Below are 14,452 nucleotides of genomic sequence, written 5' to 3' on the forward strand. Positions count from 1 at the left end.
TCTGCCTCCCAAGTACTGGGGTTAAAGGCATGTGCCACTACCGCCCAGCAATTTTAATCTTTTTAAAAGCAATGAAAAAGGAATTACAGCTGCAGAGAGACATTGGATGTGTTGACCTCAAAATAGAAACCAGGATATGTGTTACGCTGGGGAAGAGATTTGGCTTTTGCTCCCACAAAAGAAAAGCTATGGCTACCATCAAGATTAATAAAGATTAGATTGGCCGGAAGTTGGTGGCGCACGCCTTTAATCCCAGCACTCGGAAAGCAGAGGCAGGCGGATCTCTGTGAGTTCGAAGCCAGCCTGGTCTTCAGAGCGAGTGCCAGGATAGGCTCCAAAGCTACACAGAGAAACCCTGTCGCGAAAAACCAAAAAAAAAAAAAAAAAAAAAAAAAAGATTAGATTCAAATAAGAGAGATGAATTTTATAGAATTTCCTGTACATGTGTAAGTAATAACTGGAGATTCAACTCCAAGCCTTATACATGATAAATATTGAAAATGAGCTTCATCCCTAGCCCTATAACATTAATTATAACTTAATAAACTGTCAAATTTAATTTAACTGCTAAAATTCTAGGACTGGTGAAATGGCTCATTGGGTAAAGATAGATGCCACCAAGCTGACAACCTGAGTTCAATCCCCAAGACTCACATGATGGAAGCAGAGAACCAACTCACAAGCTGTCCTCTGACTTCCACATGTATACTGTGGGCACACTCATAATAAATGTAATTTAAAAAGAAATTTTAATTTAAAAATTAATAATACATCAACGTTCTGTGAACAACACCTCCCTTCAATAGGGGAGGTGATATCAGAAGACATAGTGAACAAAAATTTCCAAAGAAGCTTACTGAGCGGCTGGGGAGATGGCACAGTGGGTAAGAGTGTTTGTTGCACAAGTATGAGGACCTGAGTTCAAATTCCTTCCAAGCACCCATCATAAAAAGCTGGGCATGACCAGGCCTTTAATCTCAGCAGTTCTCTGAGTTCTCTGAGTTCAAGGCCAGCCTGGTCTACAGAGTGAGTTCCAGGATAGCCAGAGCTACACAGAAAAACCCTGTCTAAAAGAGCCCTCTTCCCCAATGTGCTAGAGCAGGAAACCCAATGTCTTCCTCTGTCATCTAAGTGCATCAAACATATAAATATATTACACACACCAACAACAACAAAAGAAGCAAGATAAACTCTAAGCATAAGAAACATTATACCAAGGTATATCACTAAGATCAATGTGATGCTGCACACATGCTTTTAATCCCAGTACTTGGGAGCTAGAGGCAGGCAGATCTGTGAATGAGTCTACACAGTAAGTTTTCCAGGCCAGCCAGGGCTTCATAATGAGACCCTGTCTTAAATAAGGCAAATAAATAACACTAACAATAACAGCAACAATAATAAAAGGCTGGAAAGAGAGCTCAGTGGTTAAGAGACCTGTCTATTCTTCCAGAGGACTCAGGTGCAATTCCCAGCACACAGTTGGCAGCCCATAACTGTCTATGGTGGTAGGTCCAGGGTATCTGATGCCTTCTTCTGGATCTGGTGCCTAGTGCATTAGGCACTTATACAATGCACAGGCATGCATGAAAGCAAATACTTATACACATTAAAAAATAATTTAAGGGGGCTGGAGAGATGGCTCAGAGGTTAAGAGCACTGACTGTTCTTCCAGAGGTCCTGAGTTCAATTCCCAGCAACCATATGGTAGCTCACAACCATCTGTAATGGGATCTGGTGCCTCTTCTGTTATGTACTGTATACACGATAAATAAATAAATTTTTAAAAAAATAATTTAAAAATAGAAAATAAAGCAAAATGAAGAAAAAAATAAACAAACAAACCAAAAGAAAAGAAAACAAAATAAAACAACTGCCAGAGGTTGCACCACTGCTGCAGGATATCTGATCATACTGTGAACCCCAAGATTTTATTATTTACTGGAAAAACTTGTTTCTAGTTGTGGTATGGCTCAACCCTAGCACACATCTTTAATCCAAGAGCTTTCCAGGCATTGGTGGTATAGTGGTGAGCACAGCTACCTTCCAAGAGCTTTCTGATTATTATAAACAGAATTACATTAAGTCAATCATAGGTAAAGAGATGGAGCAAGCAACCAGTTGACAAGAAGTGAACAAGAAAAAAAACATAAAGAGTAAAAGTCAGGATGGAGAGAAAGATGCACAGAAGTAGAAGGGAAGAACACATGAGTTGGAGAAGTCTTGGTTGAGATGCAGAAGATAGGTCTTTTCTGTCTTATCAGTGAAGGAGGAAGGAAGGTCAGTTGGGTGCTTTCTCTGCTTCTCTAAGCTAGCAGGCTTTTACCCCAGCATCTGGCACCAGAATCTTTATTGGTAAAATCAAATAACTGAGATTTTGATAAAAATAAAACAGCACTTAGGAAGCTGAGGCAAGAAGACTGAGTGTTCAAGGCCAGCTAGGACTACATGGTAAGATCCTTGCCAGATTTTTTTCTTAAAAAACAGTATGGACATAGCCGGACATCGTTGGTGGCACACGCCTTTAATCCCAGCACTCGGGAGGCAGAGGTAGGAGGATCTCTGTGAGTTCGAGGCCAGCCTGGTCTCCAGAGCCAATGCCAGGATAGGCTCCAAAGCTACACAGAGAAACCCTATCTTGAAAAACCAAAAAAAAAAAAAAAAAAAAAAAAAAAACCAGTATGGACAGAACAGTATAGATATTGAAGGCAGTGGTGTCTGTGTATTTGAAGTACTAGAAGAAAACAGCATCAACCTAGGATTTTATACCCAGCAAACACACCTGTAATCCCATCACTACTATATCATGAGAGGAGGCAAAACACGGAGAATCTCCAAAAAGTTCATAAGCCCGATGTCCTAGAGTACACAGTGCAGGGGCAAACAATGAGATTTTTCCAAGATCAAAGGAAAGGGCTGGCACACAAGTACTGTCAAAACTCTCTCTCTCTCTCTCCTTTTTTTTTTTTTTTTTTTTTTTTTGGTTTTTCCAGACAGGGTTTCTCTGTGTAGCTTTGGAGTCTATCCTGGCACTCGCTCTGTAGACCAGGCTGGCCTGGAACTCACAGAGATCCGCCTGCCTCTGCCTCCCAAGTGCTGGGATTAAAGGCGTGCGCCACCAACACCCCGCCTCTCTCTCTCTCCTATAAAAGACAGAAAAGCAAATTTAAAAAACTGTTGTTTTTTTTGGAACAAAGATCTTACTGGGTAACCCTGGATGGCCTAGAACTCACTGTGTAGAGTAAACTGGCCTAAACCAGGTACTTTTGCTTCCTAAATCACCATGCTTGGTGGTGAAATAAAGGCTTTCTAGACACACACACACACACACACACACACACACACACACACACACACACACACACCATGCTTGGTGGTGAAATAAAGGCTTTCTAGACACACACACACACACACACACACACACACACACACACACACAGCTTTAAAAAGGTAGCAAAAGGACACAGAAACACAAATACACAGTTACAGAAAATCTTCAAGGTAGAAACAGAACACAGAGCCCTCAAACACAATGATGAGCAGGTAACAGAAATGGCAACACAGCTTAATGAACAGAAGATGTGAGGGGCTGGACCCAGGAGATTACATTATATTTCCTAGAGTACTGGCTAGTTGTACCTCAACTTGACACAAACTAAAGTAATCTGGGAGGAGGGAACCTCAGTTAAGAAAATGTTTCTATCTGGGCAGCGGTGGCACATGCCTTTAATCCCAACACTTGAGAGACAGAGGCAGGCAGATCTCTGAGTTCAAGGCCAGCCTGGTCTACAGAGTGAGTTCCAGGACAGCAGGGCTACATAGAGAAATCCCATCCCCAAAAAAGAAACAAAAACAAAAAAGAGAGAAGAAAACAACAACAAAATGTCTCTGTAAGATTGGTTTGTAGGCAGGCCTGTACAGCACTTTCTTAATTAGTGATTGATGGGGGAGGGCCCCACCCACGTGGGTAGTGTCATTCCTAAACTTGTGGTGACACACACCCTTAATCCCAGCACTCCTAGCACTTGGGAGGCAGAGACAGGTGGATCTCTTGTGAATTCGAGGCCAGCCTGGTCTACAGAGCGAGTTCCAGGACAGGATCCAAAGCTACAGAGAAACCCTGTCTCGAAAAACCAAAAACAAACCATAAGGAGCAAGACAGTAAGCAACCCTCCTTGGCCTTGGCATCAGCTCCTGCCTTGTTTGCATTACTGTCCCTGACTTCTTTTGATGGTGAACAGTGATATGGAAGTGTAAACTAAATAAAACCTCTCCTCCTCAAGTTATTTTGGTCATATGTTTCATCACATATGGAGCAAAGTCACAATGAGCCTGTTTCTTCTGCCACTGTGGGAACTCTCCAGTGCCACCCTATATCTTATGTTAGACCTCAACACACAAAAATCAACTGAAGGAGAGGGAGAGATGGCTCAGTGGTTAAGAGCACGGGCTACTCTTTTAGAGGATCTGGGTTCAATTCCAAGCACCTACACAGCAGTTTATAACCATAATTCCAGCTCCTCTTTTGGAGCACAGATATGCATGCAGTCAAACATCCATATACATAAAATAAAATGAAAAAAATTCATATTTACTTATCACTCATTCAAGACAGATTCCTGCCATGTAGCCTACCCAGGCTGTCCTTAAACCTGCAATCCCTCTGCCTTAGCTTCCTGAGCGCTGGTACAGGTACGTAACACCAAAGTCTAACTGACTCTGTATTCAGAACATAACACGGAGCAACAGCTTACCTGGATCCACTGTTCCCGATTAATCTCCACACCATTGGCCCGTAGGGAGGTGATGGCTCGGTCAATGATCTTCTCCACCATCTGAGTGTTCCCATTGGCCTCCTCAAGCTTGGCAGCGGTGATCCAGATGTGCCGGTCTGTGGGAATGTTCTCACGAGCTTTATTTAAGACCTTTCGAGCATTTTCATAAGTTTCCAGCCTTGCCAAAGCAAGCCAAAGCTACATAAAAATACATTTTTAAAAAAAGGGAAAAATACATTGAATGATGGTGGAACCAAGTGGTATCTTTCAGGATGGATGGCAAGCCAGTCTCACTGGCCTACAGTCCTTCTACAAAGGGCTTTCTGGAAGCTCTCAAGCTTAAACAGAGCCTATAAGCATTCACAGCAGCCCCCTTTCACTACACCAGCTGTTTAGCAATGCTTCTGACACAAAAGGTTGGCAGGACTCAGAGGTTCTAAGCATTGTTTAAATGTGCAGTGTGCCATACTTGACGGCAGGTGCTAGGGTAAAACGTGAGCCGGATAGGTTCACAGACAGTTGTGTGACTATGCTTAACCCTCTGGAATTCTCATACCCTAAAACTACTGACTGCAAGATTCTACCCTTAAATGTACAGACTATTTTAGTTTGAGTGTGAATGTGTGCAGATGCCTGAGTACAGTTCCCAACACAGTTTTCTATAGCTATCAGGGATGAGCAAAAGAGACTCAGTTTTGTTCATCTACACATATACACAGTGTACCACATGTACTGTGCACCACTTCAATTACACACCCACCACATGCAATGCACTTTTTGTTTGTTTGTTTTTGTTTTTTGTTTTTGCAGACAGGGTTTCTCTGTATTGTGTTTTTTTTTTTTTTTTGGAGCCTGTCCTAGAACTGGCTCTGTAGACAAGGCTGGCCTCAAACTCACAGAGATCGGCCTGCCTCTGCCTCCCAAGTGCTGGGATTAAAGGTGTGCGCCATCAACGCCTGGCCACTGCAATGCATTTTTACCTGTATGCAGCATGACTAACTGAAGGCACCTGTAGCCATCTGTTACGGTACTTGATAACACTGTAGAACACCATTCTGGGTTCCACAATGCCCTCTAATGCAGGATATTAACTTATGTAAGCAGCATACATACAGGAGTCTCAGGCATTAGACTGGCTTAAGCCTTCTATGATGGGGTATTGGGCCTGAGCCCAGCAGACTCACCTCCACACTGGTGGGACAGCACTCTACCGCTCGGCTCAACATGATTCTAGCATCTTCAGGCTCTTCAAGCTCAACAGCTGCTTTCCACAATCGAACAGAGTTTGGGACATGCTCAAGGGCTGGAAAAGGTCAATCAACAAGAGATTCATGTCAGGAGGACACTGCCAGTTGGATAAGACAGCCCCCAATAGTGATAATCAAGGACTACAAACATGCCCATTGTATGGGTCCTTTGATTTTGGGGTAGACATAAAGCCAGAAAGAAACAGTCAAAGGTCGTTGAGGTTTTATCAGTAGGACCTGTCACATCAATACTGTATGGCTGCACTGAAGTTTGAGGAGAGGGTGAACAACTGCAAGAGAACAGGCCACATAAGGGGAATGACTTAAGTTGTCTAGGTTGAGGGCATGTTACATGAGTTACATGGGCATGTACAACCTGTATCCCTAAAATCCATGTATGATTTACTAAAATATATTTTAAATGACCCGTGTCAAAAAGACCTGATTATGTTTTCCCTTAAGAAGACCTGAAACTAGCCAGGTGGTGGTGGCACACAACTTACATGCCTTTAATCTTAGCACTCGGGAGGCAGAGGCAGGAAGATAGATATCTTTGAGTTTGAAGCCAGACTGGTCTACAGAGCCCAGGACAGGCTCCAAAGCTACACAGAGAAACCCTGTCTCAACAAACAAACAAATACCTGAAACTTTAAAAAAGAAGAAAAAGTCATAAGCAAACTGTGGAAGGGACTCCTACAAAACAATGATGGGATACTCTATAGAGTACCAGAATCTATGTACGTGTGAACATATATGCTCTACCAATAGATAACTGAAACAATGACTAATTCATTGGCCAGCAGCATGACAGGTAGTATGGACACTCCATAGAAGCAGTTCAAGTTCTTGGCAGGTTGGCAAAGGTTTCACCTTATTCCCAGAATATAATGTGACTTAAACTTGTGAATGACTTTTTTCTACAGTATGCAAGTTTTTGGTGTGTGAGCTTACTCCCTCCAGCCCCAGGACCTCATATACCGTCCAACTTGCCATATTGTGAAGGATGTCTATGTAGTGAAGGATGACTTTGAACTCCTGAGCGTCCTGTCTCTACCTTTTACAGGACAGAATATGTCCCCATACCCTGATTATTTCAATAATTTTCTATTAGTTTTCATATTGTGTTTGAATGTGGGAAACTCAAACTCAAGTGAAACTGTGGATGAAGGAGACCACTGTAAAAAACTGCAATGTAGCTCAATAAAGCACGTGCTTGGCATGTATGAAACCTTAGATTCAACACCATTATCACAACCACTACCACAGAGAGAGATAGAGAGAGAGAGAGAGAGAGAGAGAGAAGGTGGTCATGGTAGTACATAACTTTAATCCTAGCACTTGTGAGGCAGAGGGGATCTGTATGAGTTCAAGGCCAACCTGGTGTATACCATAATTACCAGGGCTATGTAGTGAGACTCTGTCTCAAAAAGCAAAAGTCAAGGACTGGAAAATGGCTCAGTGGTTATGAGTACTGGCTGCTCTTGCAGAGGATACAGATTCAGTTCCCAGTTCACAACTGTCTGTTAACGCCAGTTCTAGGGGCATCTGATGCTTTCCTCTGGCCTCTGAGTGTATTGCATGCATGTAACACACAGACATACATGCAGTAAAATGAAAGTAAATAAATAAGTAAAAATACATCTTTGGGGCAAGAAAGATGGCTTGGTGATTAAGAGTACTGGCTGCTCTCTGAGAGGACAGGGTTTTGATTCCCAGCACCCACCAGGCTGTTGACAACTTTCTCTAATTTCAGCCCCAGGGGAATCATCCTCTTCTGGCCTCTGTGGGCACCAGGTGTGCACATAATACAGAGAGACATACATGTGGGCAAGATACACACATAATTTCTTTTTAACTTTAGAAAACAAAACATGGACTAGAGAAACGGTTCAGTGGTTAAGCACACTGGCTGCTCTTCCAGAGGTCCTGAGTTCAGTTCCCAGCAACCACATGGTAACTCACAATCATCTATAATGCACTGTGGTGTCCTCTTCTGGCCTGCAGGCGTACATACAGGCAGAACACTACATAATAAATCTTAAAAACCTCACTTCATTTTAACAGAGCCTCCAGATCTAACTTCTTGTGTGTGTGGGGGGGGTCAAGATGGGGTTTCTCTGTGGCTTTGGAGGCTGTCCTGGAACTAGCTCTTGTAGACCAGGCTGGTCTCAAACTCACAGAGATCCGCCTGCCTCTGCCTCCCAAGTGCTGGGATTAAAGGTGTGCGCCACATCTAACTTCTAATTGACAAAAGAACTTAGGAAACTAGACTTCATGATTATAGTGCATGGAACCTACAGAATTAACCTACCTCCTTCAAGAATGTTAGTGATAAAATAACCAAATAACACACATATCAAGCTCTTTTAACCTTAATATACATTGACAGTGCATGCATATGCATATATGTGCATACGGTATACTGAAATGACACCTGAGAAAAACGTGAACACTACAGACTTCTAATAGTGTGGCCCCATTTATAAATAATTATTCTTGCTGGGCATTGGTGGCCCATGCCTTAAATCCCAGCACATGGGAGGGAGAGGCAGCAGGAAGGCTTTCAGAGAGTAGTAGCACAGCCTTACAGAAGAAAGCTGAGTCCTCCTGCCATATCTGCTCTCCTACCCAGGAATATGATCCCAGCAGGGAACTAGCACTGCCTAAAGCCTCATACAGCCTGACTCTCCATTTATTGATCATTACCTAAACCAGGCCTCAAGAGAAGGCAAATGCAGCAGCTTTATCAAGTTGGAAATAGCACAGAAAAGACGGAGTGGAGCAAAGGCAGGTAGTGTGGACACCAGTAAGCCACAGGCAGCAATTTCCCACAATTAGAGGCTTGCCTGCTACCCTGGGAACACATTCATGGCTCTAGAAAAGCCTTAGGACCATAAGACTAAGAAGGAAAAAGCCTTGACCTAGGATAAATTCACTTGAGTCAACTGATAACCAGAAAATAAAGATTATTTCCCAAGCTCTTAAGAGCACCAAAAGACAAAAGGACCTTATAAAGCCAAGGCCTCAACTTTTCATGAAGCATTACCATGTGTACACATAAACCTATACAGCAGGACCCACGAGTCTCTAAATATTCAGTACTGTCTGAGGAGACCTCATAGGGTTTATGCCCTACTTTAACTTTTCCAAACTTTGCCATCAAGAAGCTTAATCCAAAGGCAGAACAATTCAATCAAGTTGTGAGACCAAGCCTGACTCCCATGGGACATCAAGTTGCCACTATACTCTGGGGAGACCATTTTACAGGTCAAAGGGATTTTGAGTCTTAATTTAGTGCTTCTACTTGCAAGTATAAAGCTAATAGGAGAGCCTGGCATGATACCACATACCTGTATGCAGAACCCAGAAGGCAAAAACAAAAGGATCATGCATTTGAAACCAGCTTGGGATACATAGAAGTTAATGAAACTAGTCAAAAGTAGCAAAACCACCAGCTGGAGATCCAGTCCTTAAAGGGTCTAGGTCACTGGACCATTCATCCAGGTAAAGTGCTTACCCTGGATACCTGGACAACAGAGGTGGGAAAAAATCCTATCTCCAGTATAGGACATAGTTAGCATAGTGCTCTGTGTGTACACACAGTAGTAGTGGTAATGACAGAGATGAAGTGTTTCTGTACTACTTCTTCCTGAACCTTTGTTCTCTTTAAAATTCATTTCTGGAGTACAGGCTACCTGGGTGGGACTATGCTTACAGAGTCACTAATCTCACACAAGAAGGGTAGGATAAGCTTGGCAGAGGTGGTGCAGGCCTTTAATCCCAGCACTTAGAAGGCAGAGGCAGGTGAATCTCTGCTGTGGGATGTCTTTCTGGACACTGTGAATATGTGTTGTTCTCACTGGTTGACAAATAAAGCTGCTTTGGCCTATGGCAAGGCAGGATAGAGTGAGAAATCCAACCAGGGAAACAGGAGAAGGGTGGAGTCTGGAAGACACCAGCCAGCCACCCAAGAAGCAAAATGCCAGCAGACCAGTAATACCATGGCCACATGGCAATACATAGATTAATAGAAATGGGTTAAATGTATGAGTTAGCTAGTATTAAGCCTGAGCCATCGGCCAAACATTTATAATCAAGGTAAACCTCTGAGTGATTATTTTAAAATCAGCTGAGGGACCAGGTAGGGCAAAAAAGCCTCTGTTTACAAATCTCTGAGTTGAGGTCAGCCTGGCGTACAGAGCAAATTCCAAGACAGCCAAGGCTACACAGACCCAGTCTTTAAAAAAAAAAAAAAAAAAAAAAGCAGGCAGGATCCCCAGGCTCTTCTCAATCACTACTGGCACTACTGGCAGCTGGTACTGAACCCAACTCATCCATGGAGCCAAAAACAGACCTAAAAATGCTGAGCACTAATATAGGTAAAGGGAAGATAAGTGCATCCAGCAGACAGACTCTCCTGTGGCCATGGGATCCTGAGGAGAGAAAACTGGTACACTGAGAACTGTACTGTCCCTGTGCTCCCAGACATGTTAATGATGACCACTGGAGATTGCTGTACTTTAAAGGCCAGAGCATTTAGTTCCAATGTAAAAAAACAAAACAAAACTCGATTTTCAAGTGTCCATGTTAATAGCAGAGTGGAACTGTACTCTAAGTACACAGTCAAATTATCTTAAGGAGACTGAGAGCAAACAGTCTACAATGGCCTGAGCTCTCCAGGATGTTCTAGTCACTGGAGGCACCACCTAACCTGCAGGATTACAGACAAATCAGCTTCCCTGGACCTGAGACTCCCTTTTCCCTTTTACAGATGGAGATACTGAAGATCTCAGAGGTTAAGCACATGCCCTAAGTCGCTCTACTTCCTCTGGTTTCAGAACGGCACTAAAATTTCATTTCTCTAAACAAGAAAGAGGATGTCAGTTCTGCCCAAATATGACCCACAAATTCTAGAAACATACCCTGTCAAGCCCCCAACAACTGGCAGGACACCTAAGGTACTGTAGGAAGTAACTGCTATCTTCATCTTAAAGCCAGAGCAGTGCCTATCTTCCAAGTGCTTACTAACTACTCAGTGCAGAAGCTCCTGGCTCTGTTCCAGATACCCAGAAAAAAGAATCCTGTTTCTAGAAACTCTCTTAGGGAAGGACAGATCAGGCCTAGAATCAGGAAGCAATAGCAAAGGCTAGTCCTTCATCTTAGCATTATCTCTGGAGAACAAAGCAGGAGGCCTCTCCCTGACAGACCTGAAGAGCCTTGGAAATAATCCCTCCACCCTCCACAGCCAGGCTACCACCTCCATGAACATACTCCCCACTCCCCAGAATCCAAACCAAATGCAAATGAACCCCAGACAATGTCGTGGTGAACAGGAAGTGGCCACAAAAACATTCAGGACCATTTATCAAACTGTGGCAGGGGAGTTCAGCAGAGCTATCCTAAATAAGTAATGCAAATAGCCAAAACTCAATGTGCCTTTCATTAAAGAACTATTTTCTGGGCTGAAAGAAAAACAGCATGGATTCCTATTATACAAATCAAGACAGGTGCTAACTTTCTGCTCTGTTTGGATTATAGAGACTGGTTCTGAGCCTTCAATGGGCAGTTGACCTGCATGCAGAAAACAAGATCTGGCAGAGTAAACACATCAGGCTTGCAAGATCCCCTGATTAGAGGAACCAGAGAACAGTCACACTGGCTAATACAGGAACAAACACAGGAAGCAAACAAGGAGAACCTATGTTCAACTCAATAGCCCATAGCTTTATCAGCCTATGAGACTTAGCTTATATACTCTATCTCTACGCAAACACACAGTGAAAAAGAAGAGCAAAAAGCTATTGCTGAAAATACTCAGACTCCAGAAACAGACCCAACTAAGGAGTCAAACCTGAGTGCTCATGCCAAATACACCACCTGCAGTTTTCTGAGCAAGACCCCTCTGACCAGCTTCTGTTCTGAAGCCAAGACCAAAAGCAGCACTTATGACAAGATCTGGTACAGGGAACAACAGCACTACTTTTAAGAATTACAGTAACAAGCAAAACTGCCAATAAATGCTGTATCTTCTTTGAGATGACTCAAAGAAGAGGACTCCTGTAAAGTGGTTGTCAAACCTCCTGTAACTCCAGCTCCAGGGGATCTGATGCCCTTTTCTAGTCTCTGGGACTCCTGCATACATTTTTTTTTGCGGGGGAGAGAGGTGTCTGAGTCAGGGCTTCTCTGTGTAGCCCTGGCTGTCCTGGAACTACCTCTGTAGACCAGACCAAGCTGGCCTCAAACTCAGAGATCCACCTGCCTCTGCCTCCTGAGTGCTAGGATTAATGGCATGTGCCACCACTGCCTGGCAATCTTTAAAATCTTAAAACAACAAAACCCCAAAACTGTATTTTAGATGACCATGGATGGATAACATGTATTATTGCCTTATAGGTGTTGTGAGATACAATCCGTGCAGGAAGAAATCCAATGACCATGTACTCAGGTGTGACCATCAGTGATCTCAGACTTACACCAAGGAATATACTACCCTGTAGACACACTTTAGATCATGTTAAAGGGCCTGGCTGTGTACACTTCTTCCTACAGCCATCTTATCTAGCCTCCAAAGCCACAGAAGCAAGCTGGAATCCAAGCTGTCCCTGTATTATGAATAACGAAAACTGGATGACAGTGACTCACACACTATAGAACGGCAGGAATGTGGCCTCCAATCAGTGTGAGAACTCCCCTACCAGAGTCCCTTCCTTAAAGAAGGTTCAAGGGCAGAGACAGCCAGCCCACAAAAAGGGCTAGACAAATCACCAGCTTCTTAACTACTCTCATGAAAAGCCTGAGCAAAGGAGGAGCAAAGCTACTCTCCAAGAGAACAAAACATCAGAAAGCAAGAAAAATACCTTCAAGGCACAGTCTGAGGGTTACCGCCCAGGGAGGCTTACCTTTCCGAAGAACACGCTTCTTTGCTCGAATGTCTGTTTCTAGCTCTGCTGCTCTAATGTAAATCCTAACAGACTGTGGGAGATGACGGACAGCTTGTGCCACCACAGCCTTGGCTGTGTCCCCAGGCTGTAACCTGGCTGCTTCTAGCCAGACATCTTCACTCTGGGACAAAAAAAAAGCAGTAAGAACAGCCTGGAAACCATAAGGAAGACATAGGTTACTCTGGGGCCCCCAAATTTTGTAAGGATCATCAACGTGGCCATAAATACATACTTATGAGAGTTCACCCGGTAATTACACAGCTCAGAAATGTGGCTACCATGTCAGGATGAAAGACAAACATAATCCTTCACAAACAAAAACAAACAAACAAAAATACAATTTACAGTAGGCAAAGTCTTTGGAAAAAGCAAAGACCCTATGTCTGCCTGGGAAGTTCTGATTTATGCATAACGTTCGGAGAATTCCACAAAGGGTTTCTTTCACTCTCAGGAATATCTAGTCCATACAGTAGAGCATTTGACGTTTACTTGGTTTCATAGTACTTTTTAATCTTGTCTAATCATCCCACCTCCCAAAACACAAGTGCTGGAATATATTAAGAGCTAGCACTAACCTGTAAGTTTTTTTTTCCAATTTACTTATTTTTATTTCATGTATATAGGTGTTTTGCCTGCATTCATATCTAGAATAGGGCATCAGATCCCCTGGAACTAGAGTTATAGACAGTTGTGAGCTGCCATGTAGCTGCTGGAAATCAAACTCAGGTCTTCTAGAAAAGCAGCCAGTGCTTTCAACTGCTGAGGCATCTCCTGCTTCAACCTCTAGGTTTCTTTTATTATGTGATGTAACAAGCTGCTCAGTTTATCACTTTCAGTGAAGCTTACCCTGCCATTACAATGGTGGGTCAGTCTCTGTTCCATATAAAAACAAGCAAGAAACTCCTTTCCCTCTATTTACAACCTTGCTCTTGCTCCATTTCTCCAGTATACCACGCCTGGCAGAACACAAAGGATTTTCTGGAAGCCAGAAATCATGTAGCTGTTAAGAGAAATATGCTATAGGCTTCACCTTGGGGCACATCTCTGTCCCCTTCATAATAAGATTCCGAGCCACTTGTAGCTTTCCAGTGACTTCTTCCAGGCGAGCTGATGCAATCCAAGCTGGTGGGTGATGAGGGTTTGTTTCTCTAACAGATTTGAGAAGTAGCCGTGCCTTCTTAATGTCACTGTAACAATGAGAAGGCACAAAAAAATTAGGCCACACTACTAGAGATGTGACAAGAACCAGGGAGAAGGCACCCCCTTCAGACACAAGGCATAAATTGCTAAGAATCAGGAAACATGAGACAATTAACAAGCAGCTTTCTAAGCTCATCACAGGCACTGACCTTAAGATATTATTTGTAAAATATTTAACACACACACACAGCAAATGAGTAAAAATATATTCCTATAATTCTCAGAAAGTCCATGTCATATTTTGACTGCGTATTTCTTTTTTTTAAATTCCACAACATACTAAGCAATT

At 43.0% G+C, this 14,452-nt stretch overlaps 1 protein-coding gene across 2 annotated transcripts in view; it reads right to left on the reverse strand.

The window, feature by feature from the left end:
- The window catches only part of LOC100767706 (pre-mRNA-processing factor 6), a 61,379-nt gene that overhangs the window by 27,821 nt on the left and 19,106 nt on the right, over positions 1-14,452 (reverse strand). For both annotated transcript variants that reach the window (XM_027420006.2, XM_027420007.2), the window contains exons 8-11: positions 13,994-14,150; positions 12,922-13,084; positions 5,960-6,078; positions 4,755-4,973 (exon numbers count right to left, since the gene is read on the reverse strand). In XM_027420006.2, coding sequence (XP_027275807.1) covers positions 4,755-4,973; positions 5,960-6,078; positions 12,922-13,084; positions 13,994-14,150 — 658 coding nt within the window. The remainder of the gene's footprint in view (positions 1-4,754; positions 4,974-5,959; positions 6,079-12,921; positions 13,085-13,993; positions 14,151-14,452) is intronic.

The sequence above is a fragment of the Cricetulus griseus genome, chromosome 6, assembly GCF_003668045.3.
Source record: "Cricetulus griseus strain 17A/GY chromosome 6, alternate assembly CriGri-PICRH-1.0, whole genome shotgun sequence".
In the NCBI taxonomy this organism is placed as follows: Eukaryota; Metazoa; Chordata; class Mammalia; order Rodentia; family Cricetidae; genus Cricetulus; species Cricetulus griseus.